A 13,442-nucleotide genomic window follows, 5' to 3' on the forward strand; every position below is an offset into this window, starting at 1 on the left:
TCCCAGCCTTTGCGCATGCCCTCCACACACCTGCTTCCTGGGATCTGCGAGGAGGAGCCAGGTCCTGGCACTTAAGTGCCCCCGGAGGAGGCCTCCAGCAATTCTGTCGGGGTACACCCTTATTCCCGAGTTACACTAATTACGCAAGGCGCCCTGTCTGCGCCCCGCGGGGTGGGGGTGTCCGGGACTCACACTTGGCCGGCAGCCGATATCCGCAGGTGATCTTGGCCTTGCCGGTCTCGCAGCTCTGCAAGGTCCGGCACTCGTCGGTGAGCAGGGGTCCGGCGGCCCGGTGGATGCAGCCGTCCACTGCAGGGAACCGGGCAGTGAGTTGTGGGGCTCCCCGCCACCCGCTGAGCCCGTTTTACAGAGAAGGCCGAGGCCCAAGGAGAGAAGACTCCAATCCCTGGGCTGTGCCGGGACTCACCCGGCCCCGAGCCTTTCTCCCGCGGCCTCCAGACGCTCCCTCACACCTCCACCCTCTTCCCGCACCCCCGGTCCCACACTTTTTTCACAGCTCGGGAAACCGAGGCGTAGGCGGGGGCCAGAGAGGGCCGCGGCGGGAGCCGGCGCAGACCCGCCGGCAGGGGGCGCGCCCCGTCCGCCCTGCTCTTTCCTGGGCGCGCGGCAGGGGCGCAGGCGAGGCTGAGGTCTCCACGAGCAGAGGCGGCGCCGGGACTTGGAGGCGGGTCCGAGCGACAGGATCCGCAGCCCGAGCCGGACAAGGGGGAAAATCCGCCCTCCCGGCCGCGGGGCCCGCTGCCAGTCGCCACCTTCGCGGGCGGAGCCTGGGATCCGAACGCCGACCTCCCAAGGCGAGGCCCTCTCGGACCCGCTTTACAAACTCTTGGTGGTGGTTTAGTCGCTAAGTCATGTCTGACTTGCGACCCCATGGACTGTATAGCCCGCCAGGCTCCTCTGTCCATGGGATTCTCCAGGCAAGAATACTGGAAAGTGAAAGTGAAAGTCGCTCAGTCGTGTCTGACTCTTTGCGACCCCATGGACTATGCAGTCCATGGAATTCTCCAGGCCAGAACACGGGAGTGGGTATCCTTTCCCTTCTCCAGGGGAATCTTCCCGACCCAGGAATCCAACTGGGGTCTCCTGCGTTGCAGGTGGATTCTTTACCAACTGAGCTACCAGGGAAGACTACTGCTGTGGGTTGCCATTTACAGACTCTTAAGACCCACTTTACAGACGCGGACACTGAGGCCACCTAGATACAAAAGGCCGATCCGATGGGGGCCTTGAGCTAGGTATTCCACCTCCTTCCTGCGCCACGCGGGAGGGTGGTCCGGGGCGCGCAGGTGTCTCCGGGCGCGCACCCAAACTCGTTAACGAGCCGCCTCGTTAGTGCATCCGGCTTAATTGGGGCCGGGCCTGGGCTTGTTTATCCGAGGGCGGCTCTAGGGCCTCACCAGCGACCCTGGGGACCCGGACCGAGATAAACAAGTCGTCCTGGGCGCGGCGGGAGGTGTGGATGGAAGAGACGCTTCTTCTCCTTGACCTCCCCAGGCTGCTGCGGCTCCGAGGGAAAGGCGGGGTCAGCCTCGAGAAGAGTCAAATCCAAACTCGCCCCTCATTGACTGCGGCACCTTGGCAAGCCCTTTCCCCTTTCCCAGAAAGTCCTCTGCCACATCAGAAAGATTGGGGCAGTGACCACTCCGCCCCCCCCCATCCCCCGGGAGATTATCACCCACCTCCGGCAGGGCCCCAGCTCCTACTGCACCTAGGCCTGTGCCAGGGGCTTCTTGGACACTGAGCTCAATGCCCTGCAGCAGAAATACTACCGTTTCCCCATTTCACAGACCTCAGACTGAGGGCCTCATTCCTCCATCACAGCCCCACCCTCAGAATCTGAGCTCAGGACCAGGGCCGCCGCTGGACCGGCCCCTTTGCTTCTGTTTCCTTTCGTGCCTGTGAGCCCGATTAAACCTAGTTCTGAGATTTCACCCGGAGGTGGCACCAGGTGATCTCCCGAGCATCCCAGGAGTGGGGTGAGGGTGAGGGGTAGAAGAACTGGGGGATCCCCAGGAGGGAATCTGTCAGTGGGTCCCCTGCCACCCCCTCTCATGTGCAGGGCTGAGGGCAGCCGCAGCCAATGGGAGGGGCGGAGAGTGGGTGGTGTGGCACAGTGGGTGTAGGTCGTCTACTTGCGGTGTGTCTATTCTGGGTGGGGGGTACCACAGAACCACCCAGCGCCATGTGCAAAAGCAGGGGCCGTGGAGCTGGGCAACCTGGGTTCAAATACCAGCTCTGCCAGTCACCGATGTGTGATCCAGGGCACTTAACCTCTCTGGACCTCAACTGCCCCATCTGTAAAATGGGATAATATGAGTACTCACCTCATAGGAATATTGGAAGGATTAAATTAATTCCTGTAATGTGCTTAAGCCAGTGCCTGGCATGAGTGAAGGCGACCCGAGTGTTGGCTACTGCTTGGACACTGAGACTGTATGGGCCTGTACCCGACCTGTGTACACCCAGGAGTGTGGTGGGAGGTGGCATCCAGGGCATGTGGGGTGAGCACAGGGGCCTGCCTGCGCCAGCTCTCCTGGGGACCTCCCGGCCCTGCCCCAGTGGTCTCATCCACTTGGCACCAGGTCGCCTGCCATCTCCCAGTGCTGGCCACCCTGCTGGCGACCTTGGCCCGCAGTGGGGGGCCGTGCGGAAGTGGAGCTCAGCGAGATCTGTTTCAGGGACTTAATGTTTCCTGCAGAAGTGGACAGGCCTGCAGCCAGGCCTTTGGGGCTGACCTGGGGGCATGAGGTGGGAGGAGGCGGGAGGAACTGGCGCCGGCAGAGCCCTTGGACTGGAGTCCCCCCACCCCCCGCAGCATCCAGAACAGGGCCGGGGCCATGTGACTCCTGTGACAGCGCCCGGGAGCCGTCCGCCCAAAGTAGAGATGAGGGACAGGTTCGAGGCTCCCCCCTTGCCCACCCTCCCCCCAAGCCAGAGCCAGCCTGGCCCCCTCCTGTCCCCCTTCCCCAACCAAGGGCAGGCCTGTGGCTCTCCTGTCTCTGAGGAGGCCCCCAGCCCCACTGGCCTTAGCTACAGGCCAAAGGACTGCCCCTTCCCACGCCTCCCACCATGACCCGCACCTCCCCTGGCTCCGACCCCCAGGCCCTGCCCCGGCTCTTAGGTTGGGCTAAGCTGAGCCCTGGAGACGGGAAGCAGGAGGTTTCCAGGGGTCCCATCCCTTCCTCCCCACTCCCCACCTGACTATCGTTGCCTGTTACTAGGACAGAGGGGCAGCTGGGCCTCCGGCCTGCCTGGTACGGGGGTGTCCCCAGTTCATACCAGCTGACCCTCAGAACCCTTCCTGGTGCCCATGGCCACATTCCCCCAAATGTCCTACTTGACCCCGCCCCACTTCAAGACAGCAGAAAACCTGGGGTCTCTGCTGGGGGACTGAGCCCATGTGGGCGAAAGGGCCTTCCTCATGCCTCTCCACTAGTCCAGGCGGAGCCCCTTCCCTGGCAGAAGATGGCCCCGAGGCCCGCGCTGCCTCCCTCCGCAGCTGCCTCCTCGCTCCTCCAGGTTAAGCTCTCAGATTTTTATTGCTGTTGTTCCTTAGTCACTATGTCGTGTCTGACTCTTTCGTGACCCCATGGACTATGGCCCACCAGGCTCCTCTGTCCATGGGAATTTCCAGGCAAGACTGGAGCGGGTTGCCATCTCCTCCTCCAGGGGATCTTCCCCACGCAGGGATCGGAGCTGCATCTCCTGCATTGACAGGCGGACTCTTTACCATGGAGCTGCCAGGGAAGCCCCAGCTCCCAGATACGGCTCCTTAATTTCAGCCTCTTAGTGAGCAAGGCGCTGAGCCGTATACATCCACCGTCATATTTGATCCTCACAGCCTGGCTGTGCTATCACTTTTCTTGCTTTAGCAAAGGAGAAATTGAGGCAAAGACGGTGAGAGACTTGCCTAAGGTCACACAGCTGGACGGCTCCACTTCCTCGAGAACCACGACAGGACCTGTCCTCACTGTTCCCACCCTGGGGCCGCCCTTCCGCGCTCACCCTCCTCACTCAAACACTTCAGGAAGGTGCCCTGTCTGCGGCTGCTGTCTCCTCTGCCAGCCCCCTGCAGCCTGGCTCCTGGCCCCTCCCTACCTCTCCCCATCCCCCTCCCAACAAAGGGGCTGCTCGGGGGACCTCTGGTTGCTGAGCGGTCTGGGGCTCTCCCCGTGCAGACCGTTCAGCTGCACCCACAGGCTGACCGCTGACTGTCTGCATCCAGTCCAGCAGGGCGGCCTTGGAGACGGGCTCTCCCCATCCTCCTGCCTCCCTGATCTCTTCTGCTTCCTTCCCCATCTCCTCAGATGGCTCTCTGGGGGCCCTGTCGGTCCCTTCTCTGTTCCAGCCCTGACTCTCCGCCCGGGTCCAGGTACGTCCCCTGGAGAAGCCCTGCCGCCCCTGCCTGGAAGCCCACCCCAGCCTCCTGCCATCAGTGCGGCCTCCACAGCCCTGTTCTCAGCCTTCGGGAGGGTCAGCTCAGACTCAGCGCCTTCTTGGTAAGGCTGGGGCTGGAAGGGCGTCCAAAGAGAGCAGGGGCTGGAGCCCGGCCTCCGTGGAGCCAGCGGCGGCGAAGCAGGCAGGCTCCCGTGGGGGCCATTTGCCAAGGCGCTTAGGATATGTTGGCCGCTATTTAGGGTGCTGTAATATTCATGAAGGGAAGATTAGATATTTAAATTTATTCAGCAATAAATGCATCTCAGTGGGGGAGCATTCCTCATGCTAAACAAACAAGCAGGCAGGGGCTAATTAATTATTTACAGGAACACAAGGAGAGCTGTGGCCTGGGGGAGAGGAGGGCAGCTGTGCCCTAACAGAGGGCAGGGGACCCTGGCCAGCCCTGGGCCTGCCCCTCCATCTCCCCCTTCTTCTCCATCCCCCTCCACGTCCTGTGAGTCTGGCCCCCTGCTCGCCTCTTTCTGGCATTTCTCTTCCCAGAAATCTTGCCCACAAGTGTGCTGGTAGCTTTGGGCTAGTCACTTAACCTCTCTGAGCCTCAGAAAACTTGGGGGGAGGTCTGAGGTTTGTGTTGAGGTGGCCAGAGGAGGGGAGACTCAGGGCCAGGATGATTTAGTGACGCTTCCGAGGTCTCAGTTACAGCGTAGCAGATGCTCTGAGCGCTGCCCTGGCCCCCACCTCTCCCCAGCAGGGACGAAGGCTCACGGGGGCAGAGCTCTCAGCAGTTGTGGGTGGTGAGGTCTTGTCCGGGCAGCCCTCCGCCCTGCCCTGCCCTGCCCGGGGCTCCTGTGGGCCCCCAGGGCAGGGGAGGCGGAGGACGGGGTCCGGGCAGTGCCCTCCCAGGTGCCGAGTGTCAGAGCCTCTGAGATGAGCTCACTGGGGCTGTGTGGCTCAGGAGCAGACCCAAGGCTGCCTCCCCCAGCTCTCCCACCCCTCCGCTGGTCCCTTCACCTCTGCGCCTCAGCTTCACCTGTACAAGGTCAGTTACAGCACCTCTCACTGCGTCTGGCCTGAGGGTTCGGTGCGTGATGGTACCAACGTGCCCTGCGTGTTATCACGTGTCGTCCCATTTTACAGACGGGGAGACCGAGGCACAGCCACGGACTCCGTAGGCAAAAGACGCCTCTGTCCCAAATGCTCTGGGGGCCCCTTCGCCCAAGGAACAGGACACACTGCCAGTGGAGATGTCACCCAGAAAGCCGGCAGGGAGGGCTGCGGAGCTTGATGCCCAGGGGCCCGGGGAGGGGGGTGCCTCTCAAGCCCCAGAAGGCACCTGCGGGTGGGCCCTCTCCACCACTTCCCACTTAGACGGCTCACCTTGGAGAGCCCGCCCACTCTGACCAGGCAGGTGTAGTCCAGCCCAGCCCCCTGCACGGACGCCCACCGCCTGGGCTGAAAGGAGCCAGAAGCCTGAGTTGCTGCACCCCCAGGCCCCTGACCTGCAGCACGATGGCCCAGCCATAAGGTCTGGCCAAGTGACTCAGCCTGCAGCCTCGGGCCCCCTTCTCTCCAGCCCTCCCTACTCTCTTCCTCTCTGGCCTCTGTTTTCCTCCCAGGCTGAGACTTGGGAGCCTGGACCCCACGTGATCCCCCGTTGCCAAAACTGCCTCGGCTTCTGCCCACACACTACCGGTCACTCATTCAGTCAACAGACACATCCCAGCCCCGGCTCGGTGCTGGACTTGGGTTCAGCCCACTATGGGGGGAAGCAGAGCCCACCCTCACCAGGCCCCACCCTCGAGATGCCAAGGTGGGCGGGTACCCCCGGGAGAAGACGGATGGACGACAGCTCGGCGATGTGATCTGAAATTCATTACGGGGTGAGATCAGCTCCTTAAATGGGGATTTGAAAACATTAGGGCTTCATTATGTACACAACGGCAGCGCCTCATTCATCATGCAAAAATCACTCCCGTTATTAAAAATCCCCGTGGCAGCTGCAGGCAGGGGCTTGGCAGCATCTTGCCCACGAGGGGGGGGCAGGGCATGGGCCCCACCATTCTCTCTGCCCCCCCAGGGAGGGTGGGCCAAGGGATGGGGGTGGGGAATGCGGTTCAGCTCAAGGGACTTGGTGCCTCAGTTTCCTCATCTGCAAAACGGAGATGCTAAGGGTACGCGTGTCCAGGGTGCTGTGATGGGTACGCGAGAGCCTGTGGGGAGAGCTCGGCCAGGCCCAGCATCCAGGCAGGGGGCGCTGATAGCACCTCAGTCCTGCTGCTCCACTGGGGCCTGTACTGGGGAGACCGTGTCCCCCTCCTGCTCACGAAACCTCCCGTGGCTCCCACAAGCCCGTGAAATAAAATCATCAATGTTGAGCAGGGCTGGGGCTCCCTCCAGCCTCCACCTTCGATGACACCCGCCTTTTGCATGCTGTCCCCCCCTACCTCCGGTGCATTCGACAGGGGGAGGTGGGCCCTCCACGCCCGGTGCAAAGGAGGCAAAGCTCTACTAGCTGTTTTACCCCGATGAAACAGCTGAAGGAATGACTCCAGAGTCGGAGGGGCAAGGGAGCCGGGCAGGCGTGGGTTTCAGGTTGGTTTCAGGTTGGGAAGGTGCCTCCAAGGAGGTGGCATCTGAGCAGAACCCTGGGTGATAGGCTTTGGGGGGAGGCCGGGGGAGGAGAAGTCCAGGCACAGGGCTCAGCAGGGTGACAGGGAGAGAGGTGGGAGGGGTGAGCTGTACCCCCAGGAGCCACTGCAGTGGGAAGGTTCCAGCAAGGGAGTGGCGTGGTCGAGATGGCCTCTGCTGCGCCCTCAGCCAGGACTGCCCTTCCCCTCTCTGCGCCCAGCACAGTCCCCTGCCCTAGATAACTTCCAATCGCACCTGTTGAGTCCACCCATTGGCCCCGGCCTGGCACAGAGACATGCTGAAGCTTGGCTGGGACTTGCGCGGTGGTCCAATGGCTAAGACTCCGAGCTCCCAATGCAGCAGGCCCGGGTTCAATCCCTGGTCAGGGAACTAGATGCCCCACATGCTATAACAAAAAATGGAAGATCCCGTGTGCCGCGACTAAGACCCGGTGCAGCTAAGTAAATAAATAATTATGAAAAAAGAAACAATGGGCTGGTCAGGCCCCGCCCAGCCTGGTCTGGAGAGGGTCTGCCTGCTGTGCCAGGCCCCAGCCAGTCGGAGCAGAGCAGGGAGCAATCACGGATTAGCAGCACAGGGCGATGGGAGATAGGGCCGGGCCCGGCGTGCGCGGGGTGGCAAGCGAAGCCAGGCAGAAGCCGAGGCCGGAATCCTGAGAGGCCTCGTTAATCCTCCCGGGCCTGCCCATCCACAAAGGAGGGCGAGCGAGTGAGCAGGCGAGAGCAGGAGATGGCATGTGCCAGGGCAGAGAGATGGAGAGGAAACTAGAGTGAGATGGCAAGAGGCAGGCCGAGGGGGACCGAGGGGGACCGAGGGGGACTCAGGGACAGTGAGAGGGTAGCGGGTGCCCCCCCTCCCGGAGTCGTGGGTGCCTACGTGGAGAGGAGAGGGTGGGCCCCGGTGGTGGGTTCCACCCTGGGCCATGACAGCTGGGCTGAGGGCACATGCCCCCGGGCACGCCGGTCCACCAGCAGGTCTGCAATGGGCACCTGCTTTTTGCCGGGAGGCGGAGAGACAGACGTTTGTGCTTACCCCTGAGTTGGGGGGGGGTCTGATGGGGGGCAGTTGATATTTAATCACACAAATGCAAGTCTGATTTCCAAGAGGGACAGGGTCTGCCGTGTCCCAGAGCTGCAGGCCCCTCGGTGAACAGAGAAACAGCAGTGAGTGAGTGAGTGTGTGTGTGTTTGTGTGTGTGTGTTGGGGGAACTGCTGGTTGGAGGGGCTGCCCTGACATGGAGATAACTAGGCGGGAAGGTGTGGTGGGAGGGCAGAGGAGCCCTTGGGCCTGGGAATAGCATGTGCAAAGGCCCTGTGCCTGGAGAGGGCTATGCCAGGAGCCGGGCCACCCTGGCTTCCCCCTGGTGTGAGGTGCCTGGGACCCTGCAGTGTAAGGGACACACACACGGACTTGCGGGGTGGGCCTGGGGAGCAGGGCTGAGCAGAGCTGACGGGAGGGAGGGCAGGGTGGCTGTACCCTCACAGGCCTGCCGGTGTAGGGGGGCTGGCTGACCTCTGGAAGAGGGGCCCTTGGCAGGGGCTGTGTGTGTGGATGAAGCTCCAACCTGCCCTGCGCTCATCCTCGGGCCGGCCCTCAAGGCCCTGGCCAGGCGGACACAGAGATGGCGCTGCAAGCGGAGGAAGGCGGCTCTGAATTAATCTGTCACTAAAGCTTGGCCGTGGCAGGCGCAGTCATGATTTAGATGAATAATTGAAACGCTCCGATACATTTATTATCCCTTTAGTGCGAAAGTGGCAGAGAAAGACGAGGGGTAATTGAAAAAGAGCGCACAAATCTCCACGAGAAAGCCGGCTCCTTATCGCCAAGTAAACATTTCAGTCCTAATAAACAGGAGAGACACGCGTCAGGGCCCTGTCGATTCCCATCCTGATTTAGGGCCCGCCTCCCTTCTTACCATACAATCATACAATAGCAGAGTGTTTTTTCAAAAAAAAATTTTTTTATCGAGCCAGTAAAAGGCTGTCCAGGAAGGAGGCAGGAGCAGGAGTGGGCCAGGCGGTCCCCACTGCAGACGCTGGGCCGTCTACCTGGTGGGCCTCTCCATCCCTCTGTACCTGACAAACTCCTATACAGCCTTCGGGGCCCAAGTCAAATGCCCTTTCTGTTGGAAGACTTCTACCAAAGCGGGTCTCTTTGAGGGCAGAGTCAAGTCCTGAGTCCGAGGATCTGACACCGGTGTCCTCCCCTGCCCCCCCACTCTCAGAAACAGCGCTGGGAGGCTATGGGGAGTAGGGACCCTTCGCTGTGTTGTCAGAACCACTGACCTTGGCCTCGGGGCCTGGTGGGGGTCCGACCCCAGAGTGAGGCAGGCCCAGGGGCCCTGGACCCTTGGGGTTAAGTCCTCTGGGATCGAGCAGCCCCTGGGGGCTCCCACTGAGGTTTGGGGTGTCAGCCGACACCCTCCCCAACATGCTTGCTGTAAACGCTGTGGGTTCGTTGCACCAAAGCCCTGCAGGCTGGCCCTGCCCCCCTTTAGGAGCCCCTTTCTGAGCTGATGGCTGCCCTCCCTCAGCAGGACTGGATGGGAACCCCGGGGCGGGGCTACTGGTCCCCAGTTCCTAGGCGGCACCCACACACAGGGGCGCAACTAGCCACCCCAGAAAGGCTGGTCTAGGGGCCTGGAATCCCCTGAACTCTATTTCCTGGGGAGAGTATGTTTTCCTGGGGGGAAAGGAATAACAAACAAACACCCGTATGTTGAAAGGGGAGCCACGCTCCGGGAACATGCGCAAGGGGAGGTCAGCAAGGGGGGCTGGGGGCGGGGGCTGGGGGGCCCAGTGCTTGTTAAATGCATGGGTGGTGGGTGGATAGGTAAAGGGGTGGGGACGGGAGGGTGCGGAGTGGCCTGAACCCCTGCAGGGCTGGACTCGGGAGAAGAGGACCCCGGGGGGACCAGGGTCCGGGCAGTCAGATGGGGGCCCCCCAGGCCCAGGCTGCCTCTGCCTGTGCCCCCCCTCCTGGCAGGTTGGGGGTTAAGGCTGGATGGACGGACCAGGGGCAAGGGAGGGCACAGGTGGCAGATGTGAGCTCAGAGGACGTCCTGGGGGTCCGGGGCCCATTTCCATTTCCGCCCCAGGCAGGCGCCAGGCCCCCCCAGCCCCCGCCCCGCCTCCCCCCACCCCCAGTCCCCTCCCCGCCACCTCCGCCTTGTTCCAATCACATTAGCAGAGTGACAGCCCAGCGCGCACTGGCGGCGGCTCCATAAATCTCGGCCGGCGTTAAAAGGCTGGACTCCGGGCCCACTTCCTCCTGGGTCCTGGCCCACCCCATCCATCTCTGCGTCAGTCAGGCTGTGCTGAGGCCGGCTCCAGACTCCCCTCGCCCCCAGTGCTGCAGGACAGTGAGCGTGGGGGTCCCCACCGGGCCTCGCCGCTCAGTCTGGCCAGAGCAGCTGCCCTCTGACCTCCCAGAGCGAGGTCCCCAGGCCACCTATGAGCCACTCTCCCTGCTCTGCAGGAAACCTCAGTGGCTCCCACTGTCCTCGTCAGCAAGTCCTTTGCATGACCCGTAAGGCCATCCCCAACTATCTACAGTTCATTTGTTCACTCATCAGCCATTCATTGAGCACTGACTGTACGCGCCAGACCACTGGTAAGTGTGAGCAAGCCTCTTGCAGCTACTGTCCTCAGTGGGGAGACAGACAGCAAACGATGAACGGAACAGACGCGTAAGTGATACGTCACTTTAGGAGAGAGGCGGTCGGAGGAAAATAAAGACTAGAGTGGCCCAGGGAATGTCGGCTGGGGCAGGGGTAAGGGCAACAGCTGCAATTCCAAGGTCAGAGTGGGCCTCACTAGAAAGCCTGTGAGTAAACACTCATAGGAGGTGAAGGGAATGGCCGTGACTGTCTGCAGAAGAGCATTTGGGGCAGAGGCAAGAGCCAGTGCAAAGGCCCTGTGGCACACGTGGGCCGGCTGTGTTCCAGGAACTGCAGGGAGGTGGTGTGGCTGGCAGGGAGTTGGGAGGGCCAGGCAGTGTGGCGGGGAGTCTGATCGGTGGCTGGAGACTTTGTGGGCCGTGGAAGGAAGTGAGGCGAGAGCCCCAGAAGAGTTTTTAGCAGAAGAGGGCTGATGACCTCATTTAGGTTACGAGTCCCACAGCTTCTGTAATCCTTTGTCTTCCTACATGTGTGTGTGCTAAGTCGCTGCAGTTGTGTCCAACTCTTTGTGATCCTGTGGACTGTAGCCCACCAGGCTCCTCTGTCCATGGGATTCTCCAGGCAAGAATACTGGAGTGGATTGGCATGCTCTCCTCCAGGGGATCTTCCCGACCCAGGGATCGAACCTGCTTCTCTTATGTCTCCTGCATTGGCAGGCAGGTTCCACCTGGGAAGCTGGTCCTCCTAACTGAACGGCTAAAACTCCAGCTCCTCACACGGTCTCTGAGGCCCCTGCATCCTCTCCCGGTTCCCCTCCCCTTGTCTGGGCTCTAACCATTCCCATCTTCAGAGTCCCCCTCACTCCAGGCTTTGCCTGTGCTGTTCCCCCGGCCCAACACACCCTTCCCACTGCTCTTCACTGCTACCCATTCCCCGGGTCCCCACCCTGTCCTCTGGGAGCCTCCCTGGTCCCCACGCCTGGACAGGGGCACCTCATTGAGCCTGCTGCCCACAGGGCACCCTGTCAGGTGAAGCCCCTCATCCTGTGAGGCCTCCAGGGTAGTGGTGACCTCCTGAGGGACGGCTGGAGGAGAAGCGGGGGAGGGAGGGAAAACATCTCCAACCACAAACAGACCCCCCCCGCCCCGCGTCCCCATCCTGCATCCTGGCTGGTCACCGACAGCTCTTAACGCTGCTCTTATTTATTCCTGACCTTCTATGCCCCTTTTATTTTTTCCCCCTTTTAAAACCTGGCCTGGGCCCCGCCACCGCCGCCGTAAACACAGCCCCTGGGATTTATCCGACGGCGCATTAACCCCTGGCCCCTGGCTCACCAATCATTGGGCCGCCGGCAGAGACAGCGGGCAGGCCAGCCCGCGAGGGGCCCCGGGGCTGGGGGCGAGGGGCTGGCATGGCCGGCCTGGGCTGGCTGGCCAGGCGTTGGGGGCGCAGGGACTGTCCCCCCGGCCCTCCCCGCCAGCACCAGTTGACCTGGGCCTGCGTCCCGGGAGGCCGGGCCCGCTCTGACCTCGACGCCCTGCCCACCTAGCCCTGCTATGTCATGGTGGGCCTTAGAACAGTGAGCACACCCGCCTCCTCGCGGGCTTTACAGATGCTGGAGCTCTCCCTGACTTGACGAGACCATGTCCTGACGCAGAGCCGCTCTGCAAAGCTGCAGGGCAGAGTGGAGACGCTCATTTCACCCTCACAGGTGGGCAAACTTGCCCAGGACCTGTGGGCATCAGGGGGCAGGGCTGGGGTTTTCCCATTACACCTGTGGTGCTATGCCCCCACGACCCAGGCCCCGTCCCTCTGAAACCTCAGGGGGCCTTCCAGCCCCCCGGTTACAGACCAGGAGGCCTCTGTTCCGGGGGCAGGGACCTACCCCAGTCACCCAGCCGTGCAGGAGCCAGGCCTGACGTTCAGGTGTCCGGCTTGGTCTCCAGATGTGGGAGGCCAAGCGAGGCCGACAGGGTCGGGGGCAGTAAAGAAGGGCGGAGTGGGAAGATGGGAGGGGTGCCCAGTGGGGACGAGGGGGAAGCCTTGGGAAGGCACGGCCGCCAGCTGGGCTCGGAAGGTGGGCGAGGGGCCAGGAGGAGAGAGGTGGACCCCCACCCACCCAGCCCCTGCACCCCAGCCCGCAGGAAGGGTCTACTCACCACCGCCACCTCCGAGCAGGGAGCTGTTGGCTGCAAGAGAGAGAGAGACAAAGGCCGTCAGTGGGGAGAGGCTGGGGGGGCAGGCGGCTGTGTGGAGGGGCAATCAGGGGCTGCTAGCGTGGCAGGCGACCCTCGGCCACACGCATCCTTCCTTCCCCAGCAGTGCCCAGAGCTCGCCTGCCAGCGCGGTGCAGAGGGGCGGGGCTCACAGGCTGCGGGGACACAGACCTCTGGTCACAGGGACCCAGCCAGGGGAAGGGCTGCCTGGGGCATGAGCGTGTGGGGTGAGAGCTGTGAACCAGGGCGGGAGCCTCGCGGACCACAGCGCCCGCCCGTGAGGTCCGGGCCCCACCCCGGCTCATTGCAGGGGGGGCCAGGGCCCTGGGACTGGAACCAAATGGAACAGATGGGTGACTTGAGCCACCGTGCCTCAGTTTTCCTGTATGTAAAATGGGAGGACAGGCCACCTTACAGGCTTGGCGTGAAGGTCCAGGAAGAAACAGGGCTCTCCCTGGCTCCGCCAGCCCCCGGGCCCCCTCCCTTGACCAGAGCTGGACCGCCGGCCACCCTGTCCGTCGCGCCCTGCCTGGCCGGC

The 13,442-nt window shown here is 62.5% G+C and overlaps 1 protein-coding gene across 2 annotated transcripts in view; it reads right to left on the minus strand.

The window, feature by feature from the left end:
• MACROD1 (mono-ADP ribosylhydrolase 1) overlaps positions 1-13,442 on the minus strand; it is a 152,816-nt gene that overhangs the window by 1,785 nt on the left and 137,589 nt on the right. For both annotated transcript variants that reach the window (XM_043452609.1, XM_043452610.1), the window contains exons 4-5: positions 12,848-12,877; positions 193-309 (exon numbers count right to left, since the gene is read on the minus strand). In XM_043452609.1, the coding sequence (XP_043308544.1) occupies positions 193-309; positions 12,848-12,877 (147 nt within the window). The remainder of the gene's footprint in view (positions 1-192; positions 310-12,847; positions 12,878-13,442) is intronic.

Source organism: Cervus canadensis, chromosome 29 (genome assembly GCF_019320065.1).
Source record: "Cervus canadensis isolate Bull #8, Minnesota chromosome 29, ASM1932006v1, whole genome shotgun sequence".
In the NCBI taxonomy this organism is placed as follows: domain Eukaryota; kingdom Metazoa; phylum Chordata; class Mammalia; order Artiodactyla; family Cervidae; genus Cervus; species Cervus canadensis.